This window comes from Condylura cristata, unplaced genomic scaffold (genome assembly GCF_000260355.1).
Source record: "Condylura cristata isolate star-nosed mole 26May11 unplaced genomic scaffold, ConCri1.0 scaffold00001, whole genome shotgun sequence".
In the NCBI taxonomy this organism is placed as follows: Eukaryota; Metazoa; Chordata; class Mammalia; order Eulipotyphla; family Talpidae; genus Condylura; species Condylura cristata.
In genome coordinates this window covers 20055222-20069622 of record NW_004567102.1, presented here as the reverse complement: position 1 = coordinate 20069622, position 14401 = coordinate 20055222, and the positions used below count along the sequence as shown (strand labels likewise).

Below are 14401 nucleotides of genomic sequence, written 5' to 3'. Positions count from 1 at the left end.
AGTTACACTAGTTTGCTTCTTCACTAGAAGGTGCAACAAAGTGGAATTCTAAGTGGGAAAGTGAAGACTTCCTTTTGATACTGATAACCCTTTTTTCAGTACAGAATAGTTAGCATCCTTGTTTGATTAGTGAGGGGTGATTTTTGAAATAGTCACAAATATAGTCCAGTCAAGAAAGAAGGAATAACTACTCATGCCGTTTCCCTGGATGGACCATAGTTTCCTTTTATGCCAGCTGTGACGCTGAAGCTTTGCCCCTCCCTGGCTGAAAGGAGAGCTAACCTTCAGATCAGTGCTTTGGTGCAAGCCTGTGTTCTCATTGCAATGTGTAAAGACCAGGGATTGAGAAGGACTCTGTTTCCTGTCACTGCACTGCATCATTCTCATTTACATTATTGGCAGCCGTTAACTTTGCTAGAAGTTTAAATTATCTCAGGAACTCTAAACTGAGTTCAGATGTTTGTTTATTGGAGCTGCCTTGGGCTTCAGAAAACAGTCTTTTGTATTCTCCTGGTCTTAAGAAAAGGCTCTTCTCAGAAGTGACCCTTCCTCCCTCCTTCCTCTTTTCTGGGAACCTGCCACATCTTGTGAAGAAAATTAAATAGAGGACGAGAGACTGAAAACTGGTCAGAAAACAGACTTCAGTGGCCAGGCTCTTGAAACGGAAAGAACTGGGGACTTAACATCCTGCATTTGTGTTTTGTTTTCGAAACTTGTAGTTAGTTGCATTAATGAATTAACCAGCAGTCTAATGATGGAAAATGTTTCTCCTGTCCTGGTGGGGGAGCCAAATACTATAGATTTGTAACAGGAAGGCTGTTGATTCTGGCTTCATTGTTGGGCCAGTCATTTGTGAGCTGGTGGCCGGACCGCAGGCCACACACTTCTGTGCAAATCTTCCATGTATTGGAAGTGCCTGGGTATTGTTTCTGCTGTCCGAGAGGCGGCCAAGAAAAGATGGTGAGTCCTGGTTTTCGTTTCTTGTTGGTATAGCACCTCTGCGCTGAGGATGGTGCAGGATGCCAGACTCAGTTTGGGGACAGGAGAAGGGGGTTTATGGAAATCGATCAGCACATGTCAGTGTTTTGCCCTTAATGCTTTTTTCTGTGTCATCCTCTGTAGAGTTCCGGGAACGCGTCCTATCGCTGCTCTATGTCTTCCTCTGCGGATTTTTCCGATGAGGATGAGTTCAGCCAGAAATCTGGCTCGGCATCTCCAGCTCCCGGAGACACCTTACCCTGGAATTTGCCTAAACATGAGAGATCAAAAAGAAAGATTCACGGGGGCTCAGTGCTGGACCCTGCCGAGAGGGCTGTGCTTAGGATAGCAGGTAAGAAGGGGGGAGGGGATGAAGCCGGAACCAGAGTTGCGGAAATTCACCCATCTGCTCCTCGGGGGCCATATCTGGGAGCTGATGCGCTGTGCAGGGATTTGTGCTCTAGGTGGGGGAGGAGGAGGGCCGTGTTTACTTTACGCTCCTCCGATTTATCCATGGTGCGATTTGCTTCGACTGTTGGTGACTAAGCTGTTTGGCCCTGTCTTCTGGTTGGAAGAATCGATACCTTTGAAGTGCTAGCATATATTTACGATCTGCATTAAACTTTCCTGTTTATGTGCGGGGTAGCCATCGTGACTTATCTGAAAAGTATTAACGCCAGTGATTCCTAGCCTATTTACTGGAAGCTGTGAAAGCTCTTTACATTTTTGTCCAGGGATACTGATCCACGCATATTGAACTCAAGGAGATTCTGGCAGATTGGTACCCAGCACTTGGTATTCCAATAATTTGGATACTATTTTTTAAAAAAATGTATCATCTTTGTCATCTGTGTTCATAGCTGCTTTCTGTCCCTGATGCCTCTGAGGGTTTAGCGGTTTTGATTAATTAATAAAAGGGAGGTGCCAGTATTTCTGTTCTGTGTTAACTGGTGTCCCCTTGCACTGGTGTAAAAGCAGAACCAAAAGTGGTGGCTTGTTTTACCCAGAGGAAAACTGAGAACACTGTGGAAATCAATCCTCCAAACATGCAGTGCCTGTGCTTTGCGCCTGACAGTTGCTTTCTGGGGTGGTGGTTCACTCCTTTATTTCCTCGCTAAGTTTTTTTCCTCTGAGAAGTGGTAATGGGATAGGATGGTAAGTTCTGGGGGCTCTCTTGAAAAGGCCAAAACCCAGTTGGTTTCTGCAGCCAGCAGCTGGGCCTCCTTTCCAACCTCCTCCTAGGCTCCATTCTGGGAAGACCCCTCCCACTCAGTTTCTTTTGCCTCCCACTGTAATGAAAAATTGGTACTTTATCTTTCTCAGCTACAGGGGACTAGCGCAGATCCCAGCACCAAGGCAACTGGGAATCCCCCTAGAGTCCCCCCAGTGGAATTTTCTGATTACTGGAAAAACAAACAGGGCCCAGGCTAGCCTTTCTCTAGTCTGGGTTTCTGGGGCAACAGCCTTGAGCTTCTTTTGGCTTCTGTTGTGAGATGCTGGCTGGTTTCACCCAGGCCTTTGAAGAGCAGGGGTGGAGCTGGGAGGGAGGAGGAGCGAGGAATGGAGGATGGAGACTGTTTGGGAGCCAAGTGAAAGTGAACAGGATAACCTGGGAGAGGGCTGGACAAACCTGGCCTTCACCACCTTCCTCCAGTACCAAAAAAGTGTTTAGTCATCAGAAAGGGTTTAGTCACACAGGCCTGATTCCTTGCCCTGTTGAGACCACCTCCCCACAAATCTTACCCCCAGCATAGCTCTGAGGTACAAGGGAAAGGATGAAAATGCCAGATGTTTGGCTTAGCCCAAAGGGAAGGTTGGTTTGTGAGAAAAATTGTGGGGGCTTTGTGAAAAGGCTGGGACATCAAAATAGGTTGCCTACTCAGTGCTTTTTAAGTGGAATGTAGAAGATGCTTCTGTTTTCAGAGTTTTGGTAGTGGTTTCAGAGATGGTCATTTTGCTTTGGTAGCAAAGGAAGAGGGATAAGAGCAGCACAGGGCAGATGTATGCCATAGAGAATGAGATCGTAAATTGCGAAGATTTACTAGGCAGAAAGTTATGCGAAGCTGGTGGTAGTAACTGTCAGTCTATGCTGTATGTGTATGAATGGATGAAATGGGGCTTCAAATGGGATGCAGTGAAAGCACATGTGATATTTGCAGGGGTTGGGGCCATGTTTTATTCCTTGTAAGATATTGGCTGAGTGATTTGTGGGGCTAGCTGTGAAGTTGGTGGTAGTGTATTCGTTTGAGATTTCACAGTTACATACTTTTAAAATTATGCTAATTTTTCAAAAATAGAACAAAACAACAAGCAGAATAAGTAGCCCTGCTAGGGAAGCATACCACTGTGTTTAAAGAAAATATTGGTAAATTGGCTGTTTTGCTACATAAATCATAATATATAGTTATACGTGGAGCCTAGACTTAGGGGTCACTGTTTGCTCACAATGAGGCTAAATTATGAGATCAGATATAATATGTATTAAATTGGCCATGCCCACCCAGTGGGTAAATAAGGGTACAGGGTATTGAGGGAGTCTGGCACTATGGATAGTTTGAAAATATACCATGAAGGTTTTGACTTCTAATTTTTTTTTTAAAGGTTTATTTATTTGTGCATACAGGCCAGAGGCTCAGGGGCGGCGAAAGTCTTCACCAGAGACAGAGTGGGGAGCAGAACAGGCAGACTGACGAAGTACACTGCTAGGGGATCAGCGGGCGGGCCAGGAGAGGTCTGCCGCGCCAAGTGGTCACCTCTGGGGCAGCCAGAATCATCGAACTCATGAGGAAGTGGCTTTAGCTTCTTAGTGCTGTGCTTTAACCCGCTGTGCCACCAGGGAGGGCCTGACTTCTAATTTTATTAGACATTTCTAATTATTAGACTTTGCATGATACTCAGCACATCTCTGAAACTCATCCCTTCAAGACATCCGGTGAGATTCAGAAATGGTGTGAGGAGATTTGTGCTATTCATTACTTGATAATAAGTTAGCTGAAAATTTAGTATTTTTATTTTTAAGCATATAAAGATAAGTTGAACTTAAATATATCTAGAGTCAAAAAGACCATATGATCTGTGGAATATTTGAACTCAGTTACATTTAACAGATATTTATTGAGCCTCTGGAATAAAATCAGACCCAGCTCTGCCGTTAATCATAGGCTAACTTGAGAAATAGATGTGTTGTTAGACAATTACAACATGGTTTGAGAGACTAGTTGTCATGACTGTTAAGTACCTAATATCAAAAGAAGTTAGAGGGAGAGTATCATTAACGTGGAGGGAGAAGGAAGAATGGGAGGTTCCTAAAAGGTTTCTAATGGGAAGTGCCACTTGAGGTGAGATTTGAAGAGCTTGATGGAATTAGGGTGAAAGGGAAGGCCACTTCAGAGGGCTCAGATTATGGGAACAAAGCTAGTGAGATGAGTTGAAATGGGAACTCTAAGTACTATATGTGGCTAAAGCATGGGACTGGTAAAGAGTAGCTGTAACTGTAAAGATGCTTGCATGTGATAGTGGGATTTGGACTATTTATTCTATAAGTGACAGGGAATCATTGAAAGATTTTTAATCAGTGCAGTAATTTACATTGTAGCAAGTAAATTTACATTTTAGAAAGTCCTAATGGTATTGGTGTCACATGCCTGACACTTTAGCATTTATTGTCATTTCTTTAGCTTGAAATCTGAGACTAGGCTCTTCCTATCTCTCAGGGTCAATGTGAGAATAAAGTAATAAAATATAAGGGAAAGGGCTTTGTAGTGCCCATTGTATAAATGCCTTTTACATAAGAAGAGACATCAGCTGTTCTTAGATACAGAATATTTTAAGATTTTTTTCTTTCAATCTTGAAGTGCCTGTAAAAGTAAATGGTTTTTTAGTGATCATATTATTTTAAAATATTGATTTTGTCTCATGTGAATTCTTTGAAGGATCTAAGCAGTCAGATTTTGGAGTTAGACAAACTTGGATTTTAATTCCACTTTATCACTAATCAGTTGTACTTTCTTAGGTAATGTGTTGAACTTTTCTCAATTTCATTTTCTTTATCAAAGGGTCATGCGGTGATTAAATAAATGAATTCAATTTAAATAAATAAATAAATGGAAAACATTTTTCAAACTCCTTGGCACATGAAAAATACTCTATAAATCACAGCTAACTGATGGCCAGATGCTCTTATAAATATATCATAATAATCACTTAGTGTGTGTTTATAGATCTCAGTTAGGCTTCCCAATCCTATGAGGTAGGTATCATTATTTTCTCCATTTTCCAGATTTAGAAATCTTCTGGGAGAAGGTAAGACTTTCCCCAAGGTCATCCAACCAGGAAGTGTCCATGTGGAGCAAGGATCTTAATTCATGTCGTCTTGACTCTAACGGCCAAACTCTTAATGACTGTTTTTGCTGCTTCCAATAATACACTATTATTATCAGCAGATTGACCCAATATTACTTTTCCAAGACAACCCCAAATGCTGCTTTTTAATGGACAGTTTAGCTCCTTAAATGGACAACTAAAATCACTATGCACTTACCAAATTTACAAAATTGGGTGCTGTGTGTTAAGTCTGATGAAGACACAGGCTATGCTACCTCAATGATGTTACTCATGTGATTAGGTAATTTTGAGGCATCTCTGTACATGTATGGTCTAGAAGTGGAACGACTTCTAGGGATCAGTTGGTTAACTCTTTCATTTCAATAAGGTGTCCCATATATTTGTTACTGCATGAACTAATATTAGTGTACATCCATACTTACGAAGGATCTAGTGATCCTAAGGCCTTAGTGAGACATGCTATCAGGCTCACATAATAAGGCAGTGGTCAGCATAGAGAAGTGAAATGGGGTCTTACTTTGGAGTAAGAAAAGCAGGCTCATTACTGAGAAATAAAGTTTTCAAGTTCTAACTCGTTTAAAAAATTTTTCAGGTGTAAACAATGTTTTTTACTAGTATGCATCCCAATTAAGATCGGAAAATGATCCAGATTTCACAACACTGAAAAAGACAAAAAAGCCATCAAGGGGGAAAAGATCATCTATATGAAAAGACAAGATGGAGAGACCATGTAGGCAAGAAGTGAAGTTGACATTGTTAGATGGTCAATAATGAGCTGTTATTTATATAATAATAATTGTAATAATAGGGAACACAAAACTATTTAATATCACAACTTTACTATTGAAGCGACTCAGGCTAAGTTACTCGCCTGTGTCAGATTGTAAGGAGCCAGACTACATCCAGGGTAGCCTAACTTCTGGCAGTGCCCTGAAACACATCCATTTACATGCCTGGCTACCAAATGGTCTCTCTCCTGTGGACTCTTAAGCTCACCCACTTTAGAATATTACATGCCCAAAATAAGGGAACTGTACCCATCTCACTCACTTTCAGTGCATACCAATAAATACTGTGTGGAGTGACAGGCAGAGAGGGGAAGGTTCTTACTACTTAAGCCTCCAGGGCTGTTAACTGACCAGGCCAGTGGACTCAGCGCCCTGCGCTGCGGCAAATGCGCCGCCGGGCTCTGGGGGGCGGAAGGGAGGAACCGCGGGCAAGTCCCTGGGCCTGGGAGAGGAGGCCCGGCCGCGCAGGCGCGGGAGCGTAGGGGCTGTCAGGCTCTGACGCGCGCGGCCACCTGCAGAGGCCACCTCTCCGCGTCCCAGAGAAGTGTCCTGGGCGCGGACCTCCACGTCCTCCCCATTCTGCGCTCGCCTCAGAGTGACCCGAATCTTTCTGTGCCCCAAGCTGCGTTAAAAAGTATTTCCTATTCTTCCCTGCCACCCCTTCCCTGGGGAGAGCCGCCGGCCCCTCCGCGGGGGGCTGCGCTTGTTGGTGGCGAGATCTGCAGCTTTGTTTCCCAGGCACCTGTTGTGGGTCCCAAATAGAAACCCCGTCCTTGGGGATCCGGGGCCGGCCTGCTGGTGTCCGGGGGTGGGCGTGCTTGGCCGCGCGTTCTACCGGGGTGGGTGGGCCTGTGGAGGGGCCGGGGCGCCGCGGCACCGCTCCGAAGGGAGGGGCAGCTGGGCGCTGGGGTCGGAGCCTAGCCAGCCCCGGCGCTGACCGCCGCGCTCACCCCTCCCTTCCGCCCTCTACCCTCCTCCCTCCCTCTCGCTTGCTCTCCGGGGGCGCAGGAGAGTTTCTGAGGCGCGGCGGCCAGGAAATGCCGCAGATGCGCCGCGCAGCATCCCGGGCGGAGGCAGCGCGCTGGTCCTCCCGCACCGTCGCCGCGGCCTCGGCCCGGCCCGGAGCAGGCGCCCTGCTCAGCGCCGGGGTGTCCGCCCCGCGGGCCGAAGAGGGTCCCGGAGCCTGCTGTCCCCCGCCCATCTCTGCAGCGCTTCTGGCTCCTCCGCTTGGCCTGGCGCCGCCGGTCGCCGCCCGCGGGTTCGCCGAGATTTGTGGCTGCTGAAACCCGAGAGGGATTCTGGCTCGTCGGGAGCCGGGCGGCCCGGCACCCGCGGCCCGACTGGGGCCCTGGGCGTTTCCTCCGTCGGCTGCTGCGCCCGCCGCCCCCTCTAGCCCCTGCTCTGCTCTGCATCTCCGGCTTCAGCGCTCTCGCCTCGTCTCTTGCTTCTTCCGCTTTTCCATTTCCTAAGGCTGCGTCTTGCTGACTACGTTACTGCCCCGGGGTGACAAGGGAGAGGGGAATCGGCCAGTCATCGCTTAGATTAACTTCGGTATGGCGGGGTACCTCTCCCCAGCTGCTTACTTGTATGTGGAGGAACAGGAGTACCTCCAGGCCTACGAGGATGTCCTGGAGAGGTACAAAGGTATGTGATCCCCTGCGCTCTGGCTGCGGGGCTTGGCACCGACAAGCGCGGTAACCGTTACCTTGGGTCAATCATAGCTACGTTGGCTTGGGCACAAGTAAACAGGTGTCTGGACCAATCCTGGGGTTGGATCAGGTCTTTTTGGATGGAACTCAGTACCCCCAACTCAAGGAGAGTGGCGGGGTGGGCGACGGTTTGGAGACGCCCTTGGGTGGGCGGTAGAGTGGGGGGAAGGGGATTGGTTTCCAAGAAGCACATTTCTTTTTCTTTGGTTTGTGAAAGCTCTTAGGCACTACGAATAATCATAATCCTTCGGGGGGGGGAGGGGAAGGGGAAATTGATTAATTTTTCATGGGAATAACTAAGGTATTGCTACTCGTGATCGGCATGGGGCATGATTAACTCTATTAAAAAGGTACCTAGGTTCTTAAATAAATGGACTCTTTCACCACTGAGAGCATCATTAATTTTTCTTAAGATGACTTTATTTGAAAAAAGTTTGTGATTTGTGACTATATAATAAAAATATTGTCAGTGTGGTGGATGAAAGGCCTGTTGTTGTAAATTTAAATATGAGTATATTTTGAGATGTTTTTCTTTTTTGTTCGAAAAATACTAAGCAAATCCGTTAAAAATTATATTTTAGTAATATGTATACTTTGATTTTGTAGTTGTAGTTAAATATAATAGTAGACAAAGTGCACCTTACTATCTTGCAGGGTCTTTTTCGCCTTTGGAAATTCTTTTTCAGTTTAAGTAAGTGGTTTCCTTACTCTGGTTCCTCAAACACTCCCCATCTAAGGATAAGCTCACAGAGCTTTAATATATTAATAGTGAATTGTCATCTACTTCATAGGTTAGGTTCAAATAGTTTTGCATCTTTTGAATATTTACTTTGGGTTGGAAAACTCAGTTTCTCTAAACTGACTGGGGGATAGGTTTAAAAATGAATGTGTTAATAGCTTTTTATTAGTTGAAAGTAGAAATAGAAACTCCTGAACTAAATGATGTAATTTAAAATCTCCAAAAGCTCAAACTCCACCCACAAGTATGCTTTATCTTTGTCTAGATCTTATTTTAGCATGGACACTCTTTTAAGCCATGTAGAATTTTGTAAATAGCACAATCAGAATTTCTTTATGGCAAGACTATCACTCATTTGAATACAATATTGACACTGAACAAGTGCAATAATAGTACTTTAGCTGATACATTTGTGTGTGTGTAATATACTCATGTTTACATCCGTCTTTCCATTTTAAAGTAAGTTGTCTCTAGAATGTTCAAAATGAGAAATGTTGCTGTATGTACTAGTAAATCTTATTGAAAACATATACCCGTGTGCATTAAAGTTAGAAAAGAAAACATCTGAAAATTCTAATGTATATGTTTTATATGCTGCTGTATGGATTTTGTCTCATCAGGTTTTACCTGTGTGCCACATAAGTGATTTCAAATGACTTTGAAAACAGAAATAATGAAAGTGTTAATTTGACTGGTCATGAGGAAGCAAACATTATTTAAAAGATTGGCTTTACTTGTCTTTGGAAATATAAGGAAATTAAAAATCTGATGACTACTGTATGACTTATTGCACTTCATTTTAATTACAACCTAATGGTAGGAATTGTACTTTAGCATACACTTTTCAAACATATATATGGTTCAGAATTTCACTGACAAATGAAGATTGTTTTCTTCATTTTCTTTGTGGTTTAAAAATGCTTAGGTCATCAAGTTGTGCTTGGCTTTATAGATGTTCTGTGTTTCAGTTAGTCTTGGAAAGGAAAATGAGTATTGGCCAGTATGTTACATGAAAAGCTGGAGACCTGGAAAATTCATTGTTTCTCCATGTGTTTTGAAGCCAGTTATGATTTCCCATCAGTATCCAATACGATGACTTCACTGCAGTGCTTATCCTGATGACTTGCTATGGAGACTGATCTAATCAGAAAAGAATTGTAGGCTTTGAATGGGGAGTGTCTACTCACTAAACTTTCAAAATGCAGTTGCTTATTTTCTGAAATTAAGCAATGTTCAAAACATTTTACATTCCCATTTGAACTTAAGAGAGATGATTCTGATTTTTATTTCTGATGAAGTTTCATGGTACAAAATGAGTTTGCATTCATCTAGAGTGATATCAGGTTGCCAAGTTATCATATGCCTCAGCTGTTGAGTAGTGTAAGTGGTAGAGTCAGCCAAAACAAATTAAAAATCTGTCAGATATGTAGCATTATAATAATCTATGATGAATATTAGATTTAGACGTGGAGTTTTATTGGACTTAGTTCTCAGATGGCCCTGGAAGGATTTCAGATGTAGTCCTCTGTAGGTAGACAAGAAGAGTGGTGAGAAAGTAAGTCCTAATTATTTATGGTGTGCTCTATTCTTGTGTCTTGCTTTGGTCCTTCTGAGTGAAAATAGGCAACTGTTTGCTAAATTAGAATAGTACAGAAAGAGCCATTTGCTACAGAGAAGGGTGCAGTGTTCTGATTTATATTCTAAGTCCTCTTATTAAAAAAAAATATGTGTATATATATATATATTTTTTCAGGGCATCTAATTTAAAAACATCACATTACTTCAATTGATACTGCAGTCAGGGTGAATAAAGTTATTTATAAATAAGACCTATTTCTTTATTTTCATGTATGATACAAGTTGCCCAGGTCTGTAGCTTTCTTTTATGTCTGTAATAAATTATGCATTATATTTACTATTATTACAAAATAGTTTAGTAGTCTAGCAAAATAGTGACAAAAGTTTTCTCTTGTCAGTATAAGGAAACTAAGACCTATGCATTGTTATTATACTCATTACATATTATATTCTTTGCATTAATTACCACTTTAATTATGAAATTTCACTACTTGAAATTTGTCATTAGAAGATTTTATTTTCCTTATACATTGTTGTTTTCTAAAGTATGGTATTAAGTGTGAAAATATTGTGAACCCAGTCAATGTTATTCTACATATTTTAGTTTTAATTTAAAAAGCTAAAAATTATTATGGTCTAACAAAATGAATTTTTTGTCTGTTGACCTGGAAATTAATGAACTATGATCAGACAACTGTAAAAAGTGTTTCATTATCATTCATCATGAAAAGCTTAATGTCAGATGTTACTTGTCTATAACATCATTAAAATTCCCTCCTTTATTAGAAAAAAACAAAAAATTCCCTCCTTTATTAGAAAAAAACAATTTTTTAAAATTTTTCACAAAAATATTGAGTAATTGCATTAGGACTGTGTAATTCTGCTTATGTGTGTGATGATGAAAGGAACTGAAAATCACTCTAACGGTAGCTTTCATTTCCATTTCATTTCCATTTCAGTTTCATGGCCTGTGCCATTGGTAAAAGTCCTGCCCTTTTTATCATGTAAACCAACTCTGGTATTAGTTGAATTGAAAGTTGGAGCAAAAAATCCCACTCCCTTAAAGTGTAGACTTTGAGGAACTTGCTTAGTGATTTTCACTTGATTTCTAGGACTCTGCAAAAGCTTGATTTCAAATTTTATTTGCTCATGCTCTACTTAATAGTTGTGTAATAAGTGAATTTCGTGCTGTACTGTGATGTGCTATATAGTAGCTGGTATTGCTCTGGGCCTTTTTAAAAAATGAAGTAGATTTAATCTATAATGAGTATCATTGGACTGTGTTTGGCTGTTAACAGAGAACAGATGATAGTGTTTTAACCGAAGAGATGTTTTTGATTTCTTGGATACTGAAAGGCCTAGTGCAGGCTGGCCAGGGCTATAGGGCATTTATCTTTATTAGTCAGATGGAAACTTGTGCTGTATTATAGAGGTCATCTGTGTGTTTCGGCTCCAGGTGGGAAGAAAGAGAAGTGCAAAGAAAATGACAAAAAATCCAGCTAATAGCACTGCTGTTGAGAATAGCACTGCTAGTGCAACTACTATGGAAAACTGTTTGGCTCAAACTGCTAACATGGAACTTCCATATGACCCAGCATTCCCACTTCTAGGTATTTACCCAAAAGACACAAAAACACTGATTCAGAAGGACACTTGCATCCTCATGTTTATTGCTGCTTTATTTACAATAGGAAAAACATGGTATCAACCCAAATGCCCAAAAGTAGATGACTGGATTAAAAAGATGTGGTACATATACACAATAGAATGTTACTCAGCGATCAAAAAAGATAAAACATATGCCTATTGCAGGAACATGGATGGAACTGGAAGGGATCATGCTTAGTGAAATAAGCCAGAAAGGAAAAGAAAAATACCGGATGGTTTCACTTATAGTAGGACAAGAGGGAGTGGAAATAATAATAATGAGCAACTATATACCAGAGACATTTTACAGGGGTGGAGTGGGAAATGGGATCAAAAATAGGGGTGGAGGGAAGTACACAGGATATGGTGATGGCACACAGGTGAATTGGTGATGGGAAGTCCACCAATTCAACTGAGGTTGAAAAAGACACAAAATGATGTAAAAATAAATTATTATAATAAAAAAAGATGTAGCTAATATAAAAATGTGTCAAGTTCATCAAAATCAGTTGATGTTATAAATCTAATGAAGGAATTGAGTAAGAAGATTTGTGGTTTAAATTCTTAGTATTTTATATTAAGTAGAAAGAACTCATAGGTTTCAACTACATGGTACTTTTCTCTATATAGTAGCTTTTGAAGAAAGCCTTCTATGTTCATTTCTCAGTTTTTGATAATTAGAGATCATATTCTACCTACTTCCAAATAGGAATTTCAAGTAGATAGTGCTCTGATGACTCATTTCTGTAAGTCATCAAATAAGGCCTTTATTTTTCTTGGTCTGTCCTTTTATTGCAATTTTATTTGCTATTGTTTCTCCTACTTTCATCTGTCTTTCAAGAGGAAGCATATATGTGCTGGGTTTGTTCAGAGTCAAGTAGGATTTTACCCGGTGGGAAGGTAAAATTAACACAGGAAAACTCCAAGAGAAGAGACTAGCATGGTTATTCTATTTCTTTAGCATAGTTGCAGATTTCATTTTGAATGTCTTACTGACAGGATTGGATATAAGTTGCAGGGAGATGAAAGTTGGTGAATATGGAGTGTAATGTTGAGTCAGTTTCAAAAAGGTGTTAAATGTTACATTCATGTTTTCTATGTGCAGGGCAGGAAATCTTGATGATCTTAAGTAGGATGTTACCAGTGAGATAGACTTTAAACAGGTAACTGGTCAAAGAATGGAGAATTGAATGGAAAGGAAGAGACTCAGAGATAGTGAGAGATTAGGTCTCAGAAAATTATGTTTGGAATGGAATGCCAATTTAAATTTCAGAAATTGATAGGGTATCTGACAGGTTGATCCACTACATGGGACCATGAAAGGGTGCAGTAATTTCTGTTGCTGAAATTGTATTTGAAAAGTTTGGGTGTTTTCCTATCAATTTGTAAACATAATTTGTAGTATATGTTAGTGAAAAAATATCTTTTTGAAACAATTTAAAAAATTACCAATTGTTAGATCTTCCTTGAATGGTAGTGAAGAGGGAGGAATGATGTTTTGCTTGATGTTAGAAATATAGCAAGTAGTGTGACCTAAGGAATAGTGAATTTGTTTTCTAATAAGTGATTAAAAATAAATCTTCAATATAGTTAAACATTTTTCTGCAAGAACTCTTTTATTTACACAAACTTCCACAAATTCAAAGGGTTTTGTTTGGTATGTAAAAAGTTCATTCTTGAGTTTGTATTTATATGTTTTTAATTTTTAACTTAGAGAAATGGTAAAAATAATAGCTATCACTTATGGGCTTAAGTACTTTTATGCCAGAGATAATGCTGGATGCTGCTAAGGGGGAGAAAATGTAAATTTTAATTCTTATAATTATCTTGGCTGCAACTACTGTCATTTTACCAATATGGGACTGAGCACAGAGAAATAGATTTTTCTAAACTCACATAGCTACCAGTGGTAATTATGATATTTGAGCATCAACTGTTTTGAGTTTCACTGCATTGATTGGGAAATGCAGAAATAGTTTTTTTTTTATGAGAATTAACACAATTTTTTGAATAGTAGTTTAATACATGGTCTTTAGTAGTACTTAGTATAGGCATCCAATGGTCCATTTTTTTTTCTTTGTCCTCAAAGGTACTATTTCATATTTTAAAATGTCTATCCATCTACCTACCTCACTTCACTGTTAATTTTTGCACAGTATAATTTCTTCCCTCAGGTGTGGTCCCTGTAGTTCTCCACTATCATAGCACCTTGATCCACCTGTATAGACCCTTGTGCTCTTCCTTCCCCTGTTTTAATTTGTCTTTCTTCTCCTTCCTTGTTTGCCTCAGATCTATGACCAGCTTGCAAGTTTTATCTTTTTCCTGACCCTTTGTTTGGTTTCTCTATATTCTCTATATTCTGCATATGATTTGGATTAGTACTAGAACTTTCTGAGACTTGAAAGGATCCATGAAATAAAAAAGTATTAGTTTCAAAATTAATAGATATTTAAGTTCAATTATTAAATAGACTTTGATCCTTGAACTGTTGTATCTTAGATAGATTATAAATTCTAATGATTAGATGTATCTGTGAAAGGAAAACAAAATTTTAATATGAGTACTTATAGTGTGTATTTCGGTTGAGAAGATTTTGAAAAGAATTAAGTTTGTAAATG

At 40.4% G+C, this 14401-nt stretch overlaps 1 protein-coding gene across 8 annotated transcripts in view; it reads left to right on the top strand.

Annotated features, from left to right (window-relative positions):
- DST (dystonin) overlaps nucleotides 1–14401 on the top strand; it is a 408501-nt gene that overhangs the window by 92199 nt on the left and 301901 nt on the right. For 4 of the 8 annotated variants that reach the window (XM_004673588.2, XM_012720777.1, XM_012720771.1 and 1 more), the window contains exon 4: nucleotides 1123–1330. In XM_004673588.2, the coding sequence (XP_004673645.1) occupies nucleotides 1123–1330 (208 nt within the window). Of the gene's footprint in view, nucleotides 1–1122; nucleotides 1331–7134; nucleotides 7755–14401 lie in introns of those variants that run through there. The other 4 variants (XM_012720791.1, XM_004673589.1, XM_012720787.1 and 1 more) reach the window with 2 other exon arrangements.